The following is a 16,404-nucleotide window of genomic DNA, read 5'->3' as shown; positions in this document are numbered from 1 at the left end:
TTTTATCATCCTAATCACTACGGCCGCTTCTAATGAATGAGCTTCTGTTCGGGTTAAAAACGACTGGCAGAGTAATCAAGATGGAAGTGGTAAACCAGCTCAGTGGGGAGAAGGCCACATCCTTGAAGGCAGAAGCAGCATCATCCAATCTTCCCAGACTGTCATATCTGATCCCCATGTGTGATTGCTTTTAGACTGCAGTAAAACATGAAGATTTGCGCACGCACTTGGTCTGCAGTCAAGAATCAAATACGAGCACGATGCTCTATGGCAGAACAGATTTTCTAATGGATACTTTTTTAAATAACCTGCACTGGATATGTGCTCTGTTCTCAAATGTTTCTGTCACATTAACGTTCTGCCCTTCAAATACCAAGATCATTCATTTTCAACAGACTTTTACATTCGGAACTATATAAAGGGAAGGGATCTACTTTTTGGATTGTTTTACACTGCACAGCCTGCCCGTTATCTGCTTGGAAAGGAAACAGCAAATACTTTGAAGAGAACAGTTCCAACCTCACAATAAAGCAATTTTATTCATACATCTGATTTAAGGACAAATTCACAAGAGGGAAATTCAAAAAGGTAGTGCATGCCTCTTCTATTTACCAACTTTGGTATGGTTACTTTGTTTTTATTTTGGAAAATTCATTTTTACCACACACCTTTAAAACATGCAAAGTGAAGGAGCATTTTTTCCAAGAGACAATGCACTAACGTCTTTCCTGAACAGATCATTAACCGAACTGCTGGCCTTTCCCAGCACTCTCCCCTACGAGAAAGCAGTTAAAAGTGGCAAACTGCAGCAGCAACACATGCCCATCAATGGGCACAATACAGTGTTTAAAATGAACACAGTGCAATAACTATTAAATATGGCAATTCGATCCACAATTCAATTTGTTCATTGATTAAAAATGACAATTTGATCAGTATAGATACATTCAGTTACAGTTGGGCCCACAGTAAACTAAATACTGTGCATATGACAGGGTAGCTGTACTTACACTGGACCACACTGAATGTAATCTGTACTGAAATTGACATGGCTGTCTGTACTGGACACCCATAGTGCACTTCATGTCTCAATTCTCCAAGACAGCTAACATCTCTTAGGTGTTACAAACAGCTGTTTGGTTTTAAATTATCCAAGATCTTGGAATTTCTAGAAAATAGTCTCTTGTTATAAGCCATTAATTTTATTTATTTTTTTACTCACAGCATTGAACTTTTTTTTACATACGTGGGTACATCAAATATTAATAGCAAAACTTCTGCGCCTGCAATTTTAGCTGAGGAAAACCCGACACAAATCAGGCACGTAGCAATGGAGTCTTCTGAGCCATGTGCTGAGGAATAAGAGCAAATCTGCATGTCGAGAGGAACTCCAGACTGAAAGGGAGACGGTCAGGACTGTGGTTCAGCAGTGGCTCTTTATTTCTTTTCTGAGCTCTGCCGACTTCTCCTTCAGCTCTGGCCTGCTGTCCGACTCCATAGTTGTGAGCGAGTTCACGAGCTGGTCTCTGCTCTTGGCGGTCAAGTTTCCCCACTGGTCGTTCTCTGAAATGCAGGTCATTGAAATTTCTCAGTCCTCACAGCTGTGAATTCTCTTCTCGAGGTCAGGGAAACATGCATCTCACTGCAGGCTGATCTAGATTTAGGATTTCCTTCATCATGAAACACCCACATAGGCATTTGAAAATTTCAAATAAGTATAAAATACTTGAAATGTTCAGCATCTGGCATTGATTTGCACGCAGTTCACAGAACCCTAAACAGATCAATCTGCTAGGAAATAGGAGACGTATTTGTTTGGCTGAGATCTTGTAGCAAAGCCCTACCCGTACTTAATATTAAAATTGTCTCTCCGCATTGAGAAGTTATTACTACGAATAATAATTAATAATAATTGCTTACACTTATATATTGCTTTTCTGGACACTCCACTCAAAGTGCTTTACAGGTAATGGGGACTCCCCTCCACCACCACCAGTGTGCAGCCCCACCTGGATGATGCGATGGCAGCCATAGTGCACCAGAACGCTCACCACACACCAGCTTTCAGTGGGGAGGAGAGCAGAGTAATGTAGCCAATTCATAGAGGAGGATTATCAGGATGCCATGATTGGTAAGGGCCAATGGGAAATTTGGCCAGAACGCCTACTCTTTTCGAGAAACGCCCTGGGACTTTTAATGACCACAGAGAGTCAGGACCTCGATTTTATGTCTCATCCGAAGGACGGCGCATGTTTACATTATAGTGTCCCCGTCACTATACTGGGGCATTAGGACCCACATGGACCTCACTAACACCTCTTCCAGCAGCAATCTTAGTTTTTCCCAGGAGGTCTCCCATCCAGGTACTAACCAGGCTCACACCCGCTTAGCTTCAGTGGGTTGCCAGTTGTGAGTTGCAGGGTGATATGGCTGCTGGCCATATACTGGTGAATACTGGTGTTCCACACCAATTCAGACCTCCACATTTTAGATCTACCATCATTCATGAACAAAAGCTGGCTGTACATGGTACCGATTTCTGTTTTTGCTCTATTAACTGCATGTGAACTTCGAAAGAAAAGGTCACAGTTGTTCGTGTCATGGTTACAACTAAAAATTAATTTGAAAAACTGTGGTTAACTTTTTTGGCCAAGGTAATATACTCACCATTCAGCTTCTTTATCAGTAGTTCCACAATGGCTAAAGCTTCTGTCCTCACAGAGGAATAGCTCTTGTTTTCTAATAAAAACACAATAGCATTTCCTAATAGACAGCATGGAGTATTTCTTTACTATATTTATATAGCACACAGCATATTAAATATCTGGAGCATAAATGGATGTTGATATATGGCAAGAAAGTACTTTATGCACGTTTGTGGTACGTGGTGTTAATAGACATAAACTCGTGCACAGATTGTAAGCGTAGAAGCACAGTACTGCTTGTTAAAAAAATAAAGTTAGAAGTTATGTCTGGCCAATTTGCACTTGCCAATTTTATAGTTCATTCCCTTATACACAGCTAAATAAACGTATATAACCTTTAGAATGGCAGAAATCTCAATTGTTTCACGCCTCAGTTAAACTAGGAAGAAGATCTGGATGGAGAGAAATTAAAGGAATATTTAAGACACCTATCTTAACACTGTACATTTCACGGCACAAACAAGAAAGAGGTTTACCTAATGGAAATGTGATTGCCGTGCAAGTCTCTGTCAGGATTTCTGACAACACAGTGGAATCTTGATGATCCTTTGTCAAAAGTAACAACCTTGAAGGAAAAAACAGTATTAGGCTGTATAGTTAATGTTCTGTATAATTTCCGTGGCTGCTGACAGAATAACATTATGGGAGAACTGTATTTCACATAGAAAGCAACACTGTACTGCAGTATATCCTCCTTTCTATCATTAATCACACTATAAAACAGAACTCATGCACTCTGATACTGCAAACCCTGAGCGCTCCCTTAAAAAGGCACTGACACTGACACTGCTAGCCCTCAGTCTATTGCAGAGGCACTCTAGACACATGTTAGTGGTGACTACATTTTTGTGTTTAGACCCTATTCGGGATCTAGCTCTGTTACTCCCCCTTCTGAGAAGACTGAAAGTACTCTCCTTCTTTCCTCAAGTCTTTCCTTTTCCCTTCTCTCTCTACTTTTCCCATAGTTCAGGCACTGAGAATTACTCACAAATTCTAAAACTCTATCTCATAGACCCTACCCTTATCTCGTTCTCCTCACTAGATTTACATTTCCTACATTTTCCTCACGTTCCTTGCATCTTGCAGGGCTCCTACAGGACCGTCAGCCAGCCCAATCAAGCTGATCCAGCTGCGACAAGATCTCCTATCTACAGGCTCCTCATTCTCTCCTCCTGACTGACCGTGTTTGGTCATGGATGCTCCTCCACCATAAACACTGATGTTACCAACATGAGTGCACCTGACGTTAGAGCAGCCTGCTTGCTGCTCCTTTCCTGCCAGCGTCTTGACGCAGGCTGAATCTCGTGCAAGCTCTCTTGTAAGTCTCTTGGTCACCAAGAGGTTAGCCGCATGGCTAATTCCACACAGAGCCAGACAACTCTTCTCCCCCCAAAAGTGAATTTCATTCGCTCAGTGTGCTTGACACTCGTTCAGCCCAGTTATTCAGTGGCTATCTCGGCTCCAGGCCACAACACGAGCCCCGGTTTTGAGCCGGTTTGAGCTGGTGGCTTTCCAAAGGAGCCGCCTCTCGCGATGCAATGCTCTTGTTCTTCAACAAGATCCGCCACAGTCAACATTTTAAAAGAGGTTACATCTTACCCCTGGAAAAACGCATTCATGGACTGGAGAACTCCGAGCTGTACTCTCCAAGTGCTGAGCTTCAGTCTCTCACACATCAGCTGGCACAGCTCTATCTGGTACAGCCCTGGGCGTTGCGCAAACCAGTAGAAAACAAAACAGTGAGGAACAGGGGAATTCAAACTGAAGCACAGTTATGGGGTTCTCTCAGATTACGTTTTCGCATGTAAATAAACATAATGGATGTGCAATTGCTTTGCAACTTGAGCAAGGACAAAAGTAAAGAAGTGTAGATTTTAAGATAGCTCAGATGGTGTTATTCTCTCCAGTTCAACTGAATACATCTAGAGTGTTTTGCCTTACCCTGTGTGGCTGGATTCTTAGGCCAGGCCTTGCCAAGTGTCTCAAAGGCACACAGCAATGCCTCGGTCTGCAGCTCCTTCTCTTTCTCATCAGCCTCATCCTCTTCCTCCTCCATGTCCTTCTGGGACAGTCCACTGCTGGGCGAATTCTGCAATTACCGCACCAAATGTCAGATGACGCAAGGACCTCTGTCTCATTAAAGTGTTTTATTTTTAGTTCTAAAGAATGATGAGAGTGTCAACAGTGAAGAAGACTGTGCTTTATACTACAATAGAGATACCACTAAGCTATCAGAACGTAACGACTACAGTCACAAAGAAGTCTATAACCTAAGTAGCTGCCATCCGTCTGTAAAAAAACCCAACAAAAAATACTGTAACTCACATATAAAATATTATGTTGTGAGCATTAATTGGATCAATATACTCAAAATTTAAAACCCAAATTTAAAAATGTAATTAAAACAAAAAGTATAGTGTAACCAACTGCACATACGATGTGGTTAAAGCTTATTATTAAAAGGGAATTGAACTGCATTTTTTTTAAGTGTGAATGCCATTGCGGTATCTTATGAATCTTCAGAAGACAAAATAAACATGCATAACATTGCATAACATTGCCAGCAATGTGGATAACGTTTTCAGAATGTCACAATGATTGAACTGACTATGAAACGTCTTTTTCAAAGTTGCTAAGAACTATACAAATAAGGGTAAAGCTAATACCAAACATGAAAAATCAAAGCCATAATCTGTATATTATCTTATTGTTTTGAAATTATACTTAAGTTATACTGTATATGGCAGGTATTCAAGTCATATATGCGGTAACAAGCTCTGAGACAACGGACCTAGATTAAGCCCCACAGTAACCCCCTTACATATGGGGAATTTATTTAAATGACAAATTTAATCTTTTATCCTCAGACCCTCCTATTCTGACTTAGCACATTGTTCAATTCACCGGTGGATGTAAGTTTTACATTTCCAGGACTAAGGCCACGTTGAAAGCAATGAAAAATTAGTGTATTTTCTGATTTTGCGACTAGTCTCTAATTACTCAGGGCTCTTCAAGGGACACAGGCCAGAGAAACGCCCTCCCAAACGCAAAGAACACAAGAAAATTTAAATTCCACAATTCTAAACGGTCCAGAAATCAACTGAAAAACCTCCTGTTGCGTGGAAGCTGGACAGAACCCTGCCACAGTGAACCTTGAGGCCACACTCGATGCTTGGCCGAGAAGTTGGATCGTTTTGAACAGTAATTCAGATCCTAGGATCCACTGTACCTTCTTGACCAGCGGGATCAGAATATTGGCGAGCTCCTGGAAGCGGTCCTCCTGGGTGGCGGCCAGGACGTCTCCTGTGCATTTAAGAGCCACCATCTTGTAGCGGAGGTTCTCCTTGCGGCACTCCTTCAGCACCAGCTCGATGACCTCCGGGATACTGGGCTGGCCCGGCGCGGGCTTTTGGAGCTCTCCACTGAACGGAGAAGAAGTCCTTCATGAGACCACAAGCAAGTGCTGGTGCGTTTTTAGTTTGCACTATTCTGCACAGGCTGTGCTGACTGGCCACCCAGGGGGCAAGGTGTCGGGGTATATCAGAAGGAAGGGATTACAAGGACGTTTACTTGGATAACTGGCTACAGACTGCTGCCAACACAATGGTGTAATTCTGCAGAGAGAAATGAAGCTTTCTCTAAACAGCTGACACATGGTGTCCCCATGTTTTTATACCATGGTATTCAGAAACATCCATGTTTGAAAAACCCAGCATCATTTATTGTAATTAAAATGGAAATAATAACAATAATAATAATTCCTTACACTTACTGTATACTGCGCTTTTCTGGAAACTCCACTCAAAGCGCTTTATAGATAATGGGGACACCCCTCCACCACCATCAAATGTAATCAATTACCACCAAATGTAATTAAAGTTCAACACAAGACACATCTACGTAAAAGATTCTATACAATAAACCAGGTATTTTCTGCCAAATGTATAGATGTATATAAACATTCCTAATATTATCATCAGTGAGAATGGGTGAGGTTCCTGTGCTAACCTGCATGCAGACACCACAGATCCAACTGCCTTCAGCAATTCCTCCTGTAAAAGACAAACACCATTAATTCATGTAAAATGAAAGTAATTCATGTAAAAATGCCATTTTATTTCTGCAGAATAAATACATATGAAAGGCTATGAACAAGAGAAGGCAACCCGGTCTTTCTTAATTCATTAGTCATTCAGCAGGTACTGTAAGTTAATCTAAAACACACCCTCCCTGCCCCATCCTCACCCTTCCTGCCCACACTTTCATCCTTCCTACCCCATCCTCACTCTCCCTGCCCCATCCTCCCTCCCTCTACCCCATCCTCACCCTTCTTGCCCCATCCTACCTCTCCTTGGCCACCTCCTCACTCTCCCTGCCCCACCCTCCCTCTCCCTGACCACCTCCTCACTCTCCCAGACCCATCCTCACCCTTCCTGCCCCACCCTCCCTCTCCCTGACCACCTCCTCACTCTCCCAGACCCATCCTCACCCTTCCTGCCCCACCCTCACCTTTCCTGTCCAGGTCCTCCCTGCGAGCCCCTGCAGCAGTGCGCCCAACACCATCCCCAGGTAAGGCGCCACCAGGGAGCCCGTCTGCTGCTTGGCGATGGAGGCCATAGCCGCTGCCCCCTGCGCTTTCATCTTCCAGGACTGGGACTGCAGGGCTCTCTGGGTGATGGCTATCAGCTCTGTCATGTACAGCCGAATGCCGCCGAAGCTTCCTGGAAGAGAGGTGGCAGCCTCAGCAGGGGGGTATATCGCATTACCTCACGCGCAGGGGGTGCGCGCAACAGATCAGTGAAGCCAGGACAGGTCAGAGCTGCAGCTCCTGCCTTTTTACTAAATTTCTGTCTTATACACTCTAGGTCCAAAAACTAAAAATGGCAAAAATGTGCATTGCTTCCATTGTACCAGTAGCATATCTGTCATAAAAACTGCCAGGAATCCTGAAGGATTGAGGGGACTGTATGCACAGACCATTGTAAACCAAAGTATTTGACTTCCCATTCATATTTCTTAAACTGAATATAAAATTAAACCAAAACGCAACGAAACGCTTAAATTACATTTGTGAGATGAACGTGTTATTTGTCAACTCTGCAATCAAATTAAATATAATATCAAAGAAGTACAGAGGTGCCAATAAGAACATTACTTCCCGAATATCCACACTCAAGTCTTCTCATGTCTTTGGGAACCATTGTTTGATCTCCAAACTGCAACATCAAACCTTTTGCCATAACGTTACATCAACTTGGATGTTTATGGATTTCTACTGCACGAGCTTCAGCCTGATGTTCCATAATGCTTCAGTGGCATTATTAAATTAAGTGAAGTGATATAACCAAATAAGATAGTAATCCATACCAGGAACATTGTCCTGCCAGACCTCTGACCAGAGGTTGGAGTCTGTGTTCTCTCCTTTCTCCTCATCGGGAACTTCATGCATCCCCAGAAAGGCCAGAGGTAATGCCTGAACAGCGTGGTTCTTCAGCACGTCAGGACTGTAGTGCCCAATGGCATGCAACGTTAATGCACAGGAAGATTTATAAATGGGCTCTGAGAATCGAAGAAGAAAGCAGCTATAATGATACGTACTGACCTTAATACTCATATAAATTTTCTGTTATGAATTTTTACTTTAAGATGTACACATGCATTGTTAGTGTGAAAACCTCCTCTATGGGGAGATATGGGAGAGTATTTTTTTTTGTCAATAAACACATAAGCTCAGAGAATGTTTAAGCTCTCTGCTCTACAAAGATTTAAGGCTCTCTATACATTAGCTTCAGTTGTTTCAATTCATAAAAGCACTGACACTGAAACTGTAGATACAAAAGTCTTTTGAAATTTTACTAAGACAATTAATGCCAATTAATTTGATTTATAACACATGCAACACATTCACATCACAACAAATGAAACCTCTGGATAAGTAACATTAAAATAGATCCAAACATGTAGGAAAACTAAAACTCGGACTATATTACTGCATCACTATTACTTTAATCTTTAAACTTCATAATTATTGTCTTTCAGATGGCACAACAGCTGTCAGAATAGGTTTTACATTTAAATATTTTTGACATAGTGATTACCTAATCCTTTTGGACTTGTCCTTTTGTTTTAGATGCTGCTTCTGAACAATGTACACTGTTGTAATGTGTTGCAAAATGATCAGGTGGGAAAAACAAATATGACAACATAATTTAAAGAGAATCTTTTTTTGTCCTACCTTCTTTCTCCAAGTACCAGGTATTGAGCTTCTGCAGAAGTTTCTCCACGCTACTGTCTTTTGCAGTCTGTCAAAGAAAATCTCGTTAAATTACCTGACGTCTTAACTGCAACACTGCCGGAACGACAATCGAATTAACTCACCCGAACTAAATGTCCCAGCGCAAAGGCAAACGATTTCTGAACAACACTACTTCGGTCATTTAGTCCGTTCAGCAAAGCACTCATCAGTTTACCTGCCACAAAATACAGAGGCTGTCATAAGCACATTAAATGAACACACTGCAAGGCTAATACATAAGTTCCTTGTTCTGGCCCTTAACTGAAAACGTATGCATTTGAAGAACTGATTAATTACTAAATGATGCACTAAAACCCACATATAAGATGTGTACTATACTGTACTTATCATTCACATTAATCTGATGATCACACACAAACACTGCTTGACTAGAAAATAAATGAACAGCTTTGACCTTATTCTCCCCTCACTTCTGGAGGGTGGTGTATACCTCTGAAACACAAACAGGTAGGCGGATGCTGACTACTTGCCTGCATGCGGTGTTAAGTCTTGAGGGCACTGGATAGTCAGTGAAACAATAACACTGGCACAGCCTCCCTGGAACACAAGCAAATGACTGATAGTCACCACACATCTACCCATGCGTTTCACACTGCAGCCTCAGTGATTCTGTACTGGGCTTAATCAAATCTCTCATCTTCCACAAAACAATTTGAAAAACGGGGCAAAAATAACGAAGAAGAGCTAGAAGGTACGGACGAAAAAAAAACATGGTCAGGATGATCTAGAAATTTCTACCTTCCTTCAAAATTAAAATGGTCCATAGGAAGCAAAGCAGAAATTGTCGATCTTTCCGTCTCATTAATATCAGTATTTCTGCAAGATGACTCCTCTGACACGTCTTTTAAATATGCTAAGCATTGCTAAACTGTGTGAAAACTGGTAACCAGATATTTTTAACAGCTGAAGAATTACATCACCCAATGAATAATACATGCTGAAAACTGTGTGCATCATTCCTACTAATCTCCTCCATAGAGGTTATTCTCTCATATTTTGCTTGCGGTAGGTTTCAGAATATAGAAGTGCACTTTTATAACTGATTAATATACAGTATTAATTGTTTCACATGGCTCCGTACAGTGCCCCAATAACAGAACAATACAATTATTTTATGATGTGGGGTTAGATATCCACGTTTAAAAAAAAGTAAGTGCAATGTTTTCAGAAACCGCAATGCTGTCAGCTACAATTTTTCTGTTAAACAACATATTGTGTACTATTAATAATTCAATTACATTTTGGAACCTAATGAAGAAGTCTACAGGGAGCATGAAAATGAATGGGTTTCAAGTGCCTCCAAACAAGTCTGCCAGATGAACGTAACGTTCAAAGATAGTACTGTGTGTTTCAAACCCAGATACATTCTCACACCACAGCCGATGAAAAAAAATAGGATCAGATGTTCATAACAGAACTTACTGCTGAGCAACTCTGGCAAAAACCAAGAAAACAGAAAAACAGCAAAGTTACCTTTGTGCCCAGACCAACTCCGCTCTTCAGCAGGTCACACAGCTTTGGTATGAGCTCTCCTAGAACGGACACGTCTAAGTGCTGCAGGCACTGAAAAGCAGCACAGAGCAGGGTTACAATGACAGACGCAGAAAGCACAGGGAAATGGGCCTTTAGCATATACAGGGGTGACACTGGCTTTGCCACTATCAGCTCAGTGACCCCTACACCAAGCTTAGCAGCGCTCAACCACTGAATAATGGCAAAGACTATGAAGGGTATACAGCCACAGTTACAGAAGAGGGAATTCATTATTGTTTTGTTTTTCCTACTGCAAAGGTGACATGATCTACCATGTCCTGTTAGTTGTAAGTGAAAAGAAGAACGCTGGTGGAGACAGGAAAGATGTTGAGGAAAGAGCTTCCCAGACCTGTTCCTAATGGCTCCGGAAAACCTTCTGGGCTTCCTGGCCAATGAACACTGTTTACTCAACCTTTATCTGAACTGCTACTTTACTCAAACCTCTACTACTATCAAGTCCTTACAGTTCGCACCTATTGAAGAGATAAAACAATGAAAAGGGCATAGATCTAACTACAAAAATTCTTCAAAGGTTTCAATTAAGCAACTGAGTGCTCAGTTTGAAACAATGACGCATGGTCTGTGTGCTCTGTTATTTATCAAAGGCCTGTTTTATCAAATTCAGTAAAAGTACAGATACAGTAAAGTGCGGAAGTGACATACAAAACACGACAAAGAACATCAGTTTTACCATGTTGATGGTTTCCATCATTGGAGAAGACTTAGCTGCACTGAGTCTTGCTGTGTCCATTGCTGTCTGAAAGTGAAAACAGTAGACAGATTTTTTTTATTTAAAAGGATATACTAAAAACACAATATATTAATCTATAATTGTAACATTCGGCAATTTATTTTTTACAGGCAAACCAATCTCCTTGCAGGAGAGTTCCCCAACTTCAGTCCTCAATCCAGCAGGTTTTCTAGGTCTCTGCCAAATCATTTGCCTCTTACTCAAATTGAGGAATAGGGCTTAACTGGCTGAATTAAGGGGTAATTGAATCTAGTTAACCACGCTCCACAGACCTTCAGGTTGCAAAGATTTAAAGAGGAACTGCAATGCTATTTTTATATTTCAGGGTTACAAAGAACTAGCTTTGATGAGTGAATTTCAAACCCCAATGAAAGTACAATGTACACAGAAACGTGTAAAACCTGCAATTAACATCACAAAATAGATGACATCTCCAGGTATGCGCTTGTCTGGGATTCAGAACGAGGCAACAAAACACTTTAACGCACAAATACTACTTATTTGTTAACTCTGCATGCGGATCACATTTCTGTGGCCGCACAACCTGAACGTATTCGCTTATACATTACAGTGACTAGTGAGCAGGATGGGCTGTTTCATACTGCAATTCGCAGACTCTCGCTCTCGCCCGTGATGAAACCAGCGGTTTGCGACAACATGGAGACCATATAGCGCTTTCACAAAGGGATTTTTAGAATTTTGCGCTACCGTCTATTTTATTACCAAGATTCAATTACCTGTCTGAGAAACTGGGACAGTAGCTCCCCTTAAAAGGGACCTAGAATACGTGCTAGACTTTCAGTTGACGTGACTTGAATTTACCGCCATGTGGAAAGCTAGCAGTGCATCTTACCTTTTCTTGCTCTGTGGCCCGCAGACTCAGGTAGTTCAGGACCTGCGGCTCCAGAACACTGAGAGACTCCAGCAGGGCAGGTATCAGTTTGGGAGCATGGGGCTTCAGCCGGCAGCCAGCACTCTTACTGATCTTCACCAGCGTCTGAATGCTGAACGGTGTTGACAACACAAAATCAGGAACTGGGGATTAAATCACTACCTGTATACCGAACATGAAAAGACTGAGTCTTTTTCAGTAGGAAAACTCTCATTTTTTTAAGCCTGATATATGCTCTCATAAATACGCTGCTTTGTTAACCTGCACAAGGCATTAAGAAACTGTCTGAAAAGTTTCCAAGCTTTCTGCTGCACAAATAAGTTATCGCAAAGTTATTCCTCTTTCAAAATCTTTCAAAGACCACATCATTTTCAATGTTTAAATTAATTTTAAGCAATAACCTACCAAGCAGCTGCAGAACTAAGAACATCTCTTTTGGGAGTTGGAAACTAGGGAACGTCACTCAAGAGAAAGGATTTAAAATCAGCATTTCAGTTTCATGCTCACCTGAGGGCCCGGACCTCCGACACATTGCTCATGATTCCTTTGTCCAGCAGGCAGGGCAGGAGGACTGCGACCGTCCGCTGGGCCGCGGCGCTGGACGACTCGCACATCCGCACGCACACCTGCAGCGGGGAGACAGCAGCCCGGCACTGACAACCTCACCCTCTCTCCCCGGCGGTTCACGCGGCAGAAATGCCCTCCCTCTCGCAAGGGGAAGTGCGTTCCGTTTGGTCACGACACGTCATAACATCACTTCATAAAAGTGTCAAATGTTCCTGATTTCGGAGTATACAAACACTGAAGGTTAACGAGTGACGCTGAACACCCATAACGGGCCACAGATACGAATGTACAAGATAGACTTGCCTTACTGAGGGTCTTGAGAGCTAGATCAGCTGCCTTCCGAACCGATTCCTGCAGGAACAAGAGAGAGGGAACCAACCGATTTGTCATGATAAGGGAAAGAAAGCATCAAGGTTCTGAGATATAGGGCTTACAGCAATGTTCTTCCAAAGAGCTCAAATTAAATGTTAAGATTGTCCATGAAGAATAAATATTTAAACTTAAAAAAACTACTAATGAGAGATTAGGTGAGACTTTATTTAGGGACAAGTAATGGCCTTATTGCTTTCCCAGCATTGCAATAAATAAACAAGTTTATAGTTCCGAATCAAAGCAGAAGCTTGGCATTAAATTCAGTTATGCTTTGCTCAGCACAGGTGGGCACAAGTCATTTAAAATCCGACTCGAGAAGGAAAACCTGTTTTTGTTTCTCGCCTGTGTTGTACTTCTAAAGCAAAGCATTTTACCTTGATGTCATCCCGCACTCTGAACAAGGTCTCCCACATTTCTGGGATTTGGTCAATGATGTCATCCAGCTGTCTTCCACGTATTAAATCATTCAGGGCCAAGCAACTGCACAAGAGAAAAAAAGCTCAGCTTTAAACACCTCCTTACATTACACTGAGTGGCCTACAGGTGTGGATTCAGGATGAAGCTTAGACTTGATTTTTTTAGTCACGCACTAAGCATCTGTGGTATTCACTACAGAGTTTGTTCACTTAAGCAGTAAGCACAGCATTTTCACGTATGATTCATGGCCAGTCTATGCAAATACACATGATATGGACTGAAGTCATGCTCTGTGAATAAAAAACAGAACTTTCTTCACCTTGATTCGCGGACTCTCCACATATTACTGGTTAGGTTGGAGATCACATCCTGAAGAATTTCCTTTAGGTATTTATCCACCTGAATGAAAAATACATTTTTCATTAGAAATGGTCCTCAGATCAATCAGCTACCAGCAGCCAAACACAGTAGATGGGCCTCCTCTTGTTTGCCAGCTTTGAAGTTACATATTAAAGTCCTCAAAACAGTAAAAAAATAAATTACATGATCATTTTCAATTTTCAATAGACATGATTCAAAGAGGCTTTATTGCAGGCCAGATAAGAAGAGGCATATACTCTGCAGAAGGGCAGGGAATATATTCAGTACTACACTGCTAAAAACGATCCACTGGTTGTAGACAGAATACCAAGATACTGTAGTTTTGAACTGTAAAAGAACAATTTCATGACAGATCAATAGAACTAAACTCTTGGATGTTTCACTAGTGCAAGCCAAGGAACTAAATTACTGCTACAAATTCCAAGACTGAGCAGAACGTGCAATTTAAACAAATACATTATTTTAAGTTGCATTTTCAAACAGGTGCTGTCGATGTGAGAGTACGTGTCTTGTATGTGAAAGCTGCACAGCATGGATATTTAGACAGAGAGAACGGAAACATACAGTTGTTTTGTCTGTGACGAGAGCATCCCAAATGCTGGTCATGGCTTGTCGGATGGCGAGATTTGGATCGAACTGGTACCGGTACAGACGGGGGACCAGCTGAGATAAATATGGAGCCAGTTGTTCTCCAGCTTTTGTGGCTATCATGTTGAAACCAAAGGCAGCACCCTGGCGATGGGGAGAAAAGAAAAACGATAAAGACCAGAACAATGGAAGAAGAGACGCTTATTTAAACAGACAGGTGCTGTCGGTGCTGTTTTGTCATTATTAGTATCACTGTGGTTCTAGGTCTTACAGTCATCTAGAACATCTTATTATTGTCCTAGAGTCTGCACTCGGCCACCTTCTGACTATTATTATGGTTAACGCCATGAACACTCTGGCATACACAGTCATAATGATTGCATACTGTCACTGTAATTTAATGTACCAGTATTTAAGCCTCCATTAGAAAGTATCTTTCCGTGCTGTCAATGTGTAGCTTATTTATTGCCATAGGTAGGTCTGCTGGACATGAATAACAGAACAGCCTGATGTTTAAATGTCAATTATTTTGCTACAAAAGAACCAGCCCTCCTTAATTTGTTCGGTATTAGAATAATTTGTTCTATTAAATGGACTCAACTATCAGTGAAAAATAAGTTTACCATCACCTATAAATATTTTCTAATAAATAGTGACAGTATTAAGAATAATAACTAATAATAGATTTCAATGTATATTTTAGGGTGAAAGTGGGGTTTCCACAGAACAGTTAAAAAGGTAAAAGATCCCTGGTTTAAAAAATGAAGGATGCTTGCTTTTTAAGTTCACTCTATGCACAGGAATTGAAAAGGGCACCTTTCTGGAGTTCCACATGGCGTGATGATTAGCCAGGTTCATGAACTTGTAGACTAAGTCGGGCTGGTTAAGGTCACTGGCCAGAGAACACAGCTCTTTGTAGGTAGATAAGGACTGACTGCAAATCATAAAAAAAAGAAGCACAGGAAAAACAGCTGTAAATTATATTGCTTTTAAAACTTAATGGGAATCCTCATTTAATGCATGTCCTCTAACTACGTATCCACTTCCACATTTCCACCACTTTGCACAAGTGAAACTACAACAGGAAATAGCATAAATCCTATTCCAGCATTTCTATTATTTAAAGAGAACACAGTTTTGTAAATCTGTGCTGCTCATTACCATGCAGTTTAAGATCCTTGTAGCACTAGGTTTACATCTTATTTTCACATTTGACATAGCGCATTTGTTATTTCTTCCATACTGAAATTGACCCTGTCAAAATAATGAAACAAACCTCCCTTGAAAAGTGAACATAATTTTACCGTATGTGCAATAAAACATTTTCCAATTTTTCTTTAATATTTTACATACATAAGCTGTCAATATGTTGGTGACTAGTTAATCTTACTGCAATACAGCACACAAAGGAAGAAATGGCATAAATCATTTACCAATATGATTTTTTATTGACGTTTTTAATAGAAAATACTACAAGAGGACATGCGTTACTGCAGTCTTCCAGAAAACAGGAAATTATTCCCTTGTTGACAATAAAATGCTTATTCTTCCATAGAATCTTAACACTCTCGCTGCCTGCTGCTGTTCACTTGGTCATTAGCATTTCCAGCGCAAACTGACACTGTCTTCGTTTTTCCCTTTTCTGCCAAACTTGTCCTACAGTATTCCAACGATACTGAGGTCCAGTGACCAGCAACACAGGGTGCCTTTCATTTCCATTAAAGTAATTACTGTGTTTAGGGTCATCACCACCACCATTTACCCATGTTGTGGTTTTCACGGTACTGCCAACTGCAACTCCCATGAAAAAGACAATACTGCTCTACAGTTTCAAGAGAAGGGTAGCAAGGTTGATTCCTGTCCTTAAAAGAATGATTTGGAC

The 16,404-nt window shown here is 41.2% G+C and overlaps 1 protein-coding gene across 1 annotated transcript in view; it reads right to left on the bottom strand.

Annotated features, from left to right (window-relative positions):
• Positions 1-520: 520 nt before the first annotated feature.
• Positions 521-16,404, bottom strand: part of ecpas (Ecm29 proteasome adaptor and scaffold) — a 45,488-nt gene continuing 29,604 nt past the window's right edge. The window contains exons 29-49 of the mRNA XM_015345865.2: positions 15,339-15,456; positions 14,499-14,666; positions 13,873-13,952; positions 13,511-13,616; positions 13,068-13,115; positions 12,705-12,823; positions 12,159-12,309; positions 11,246-11,311; positions 10,495-10,584; positions 9,492-9,558; positions 9,084-9,175; positions 8,941-9,007; positions 8,073-8,264; positions 7,215-7,426; positions 6,714-6,757; positions 5,935-6,127; positions 4,647-4,794; positions 4,305-4,410; positions 3,182-3,270; positions 2,668-2,739; positions 521-1,563 (exon numbers count right to left, since the gene is read on the bottom strand). Coding sequence (XP_015201351.2) covers positions 1,424-1,563; positions 2,668-2,739; positions 3,182-3,270; positions 4,305-4,410; positions 4,647-4,794; positions 5,935-6,127; positions 6,714-6,757; positions 7,215-7,426; positions 8,073-8,264; positions 8,941-9,007; positions 9,084-9,175; positions 9,492-9,558; positions 10,495-10,584; positions 11,246-11,311; positions 12,159-12,309; positions 12,705-12,823; positions 13,068-13,115; positions 13,511-13,616; positions 13,873-13,952; positions 14,499-14,666; positions 15,339-15,456 — 2,368 coding nt within the window. The 3' untranslated portion in view covers positions 521-1,423. The remainder of the gene's footprint in view (positions 1,564-2,667; positions 2,740-3,181; positions 3,271-4,304; positions 4,411-4,646; positions 4,795-5,934; positions 6,128-6,713; positions 6,758-7,214; positions 7,427-8,072; positions 8,265-8,940; positions 9,008-9,083; positions 9,176-9,491; positions 9,559-10,494; positions 10,585-11,245; positions 11,312-12,158; positions 12,310-12,704; positions 12,824-13,067; positions 13,116-13,510; positions 13,617-13,872; positions 13,953-14,498; positions 14,667-15,338; positions 15,457-16,404) is intronic.

The sequence above is a fragment of the Lepisosteus oculatus genome, chromosome 1 (genome assembly GCF_040954835.1).
Source record: "Lepisosteus oculatus isolate fLepOcu1 chromosome 1, fLepOcu1.hap2, whole genome shotgun sequence".
Taxonomy (NCBI): domain Eukaryota; kingdom Metazoa; phylum Chordata; class Actinopteri; order Semionotiformes; family Lepisosteidae; genus Lepisosteus; species Lepisosteus oculatus.
This window is presented reverse-complemented; position numbering and strand designations above follow the sequence as displayed.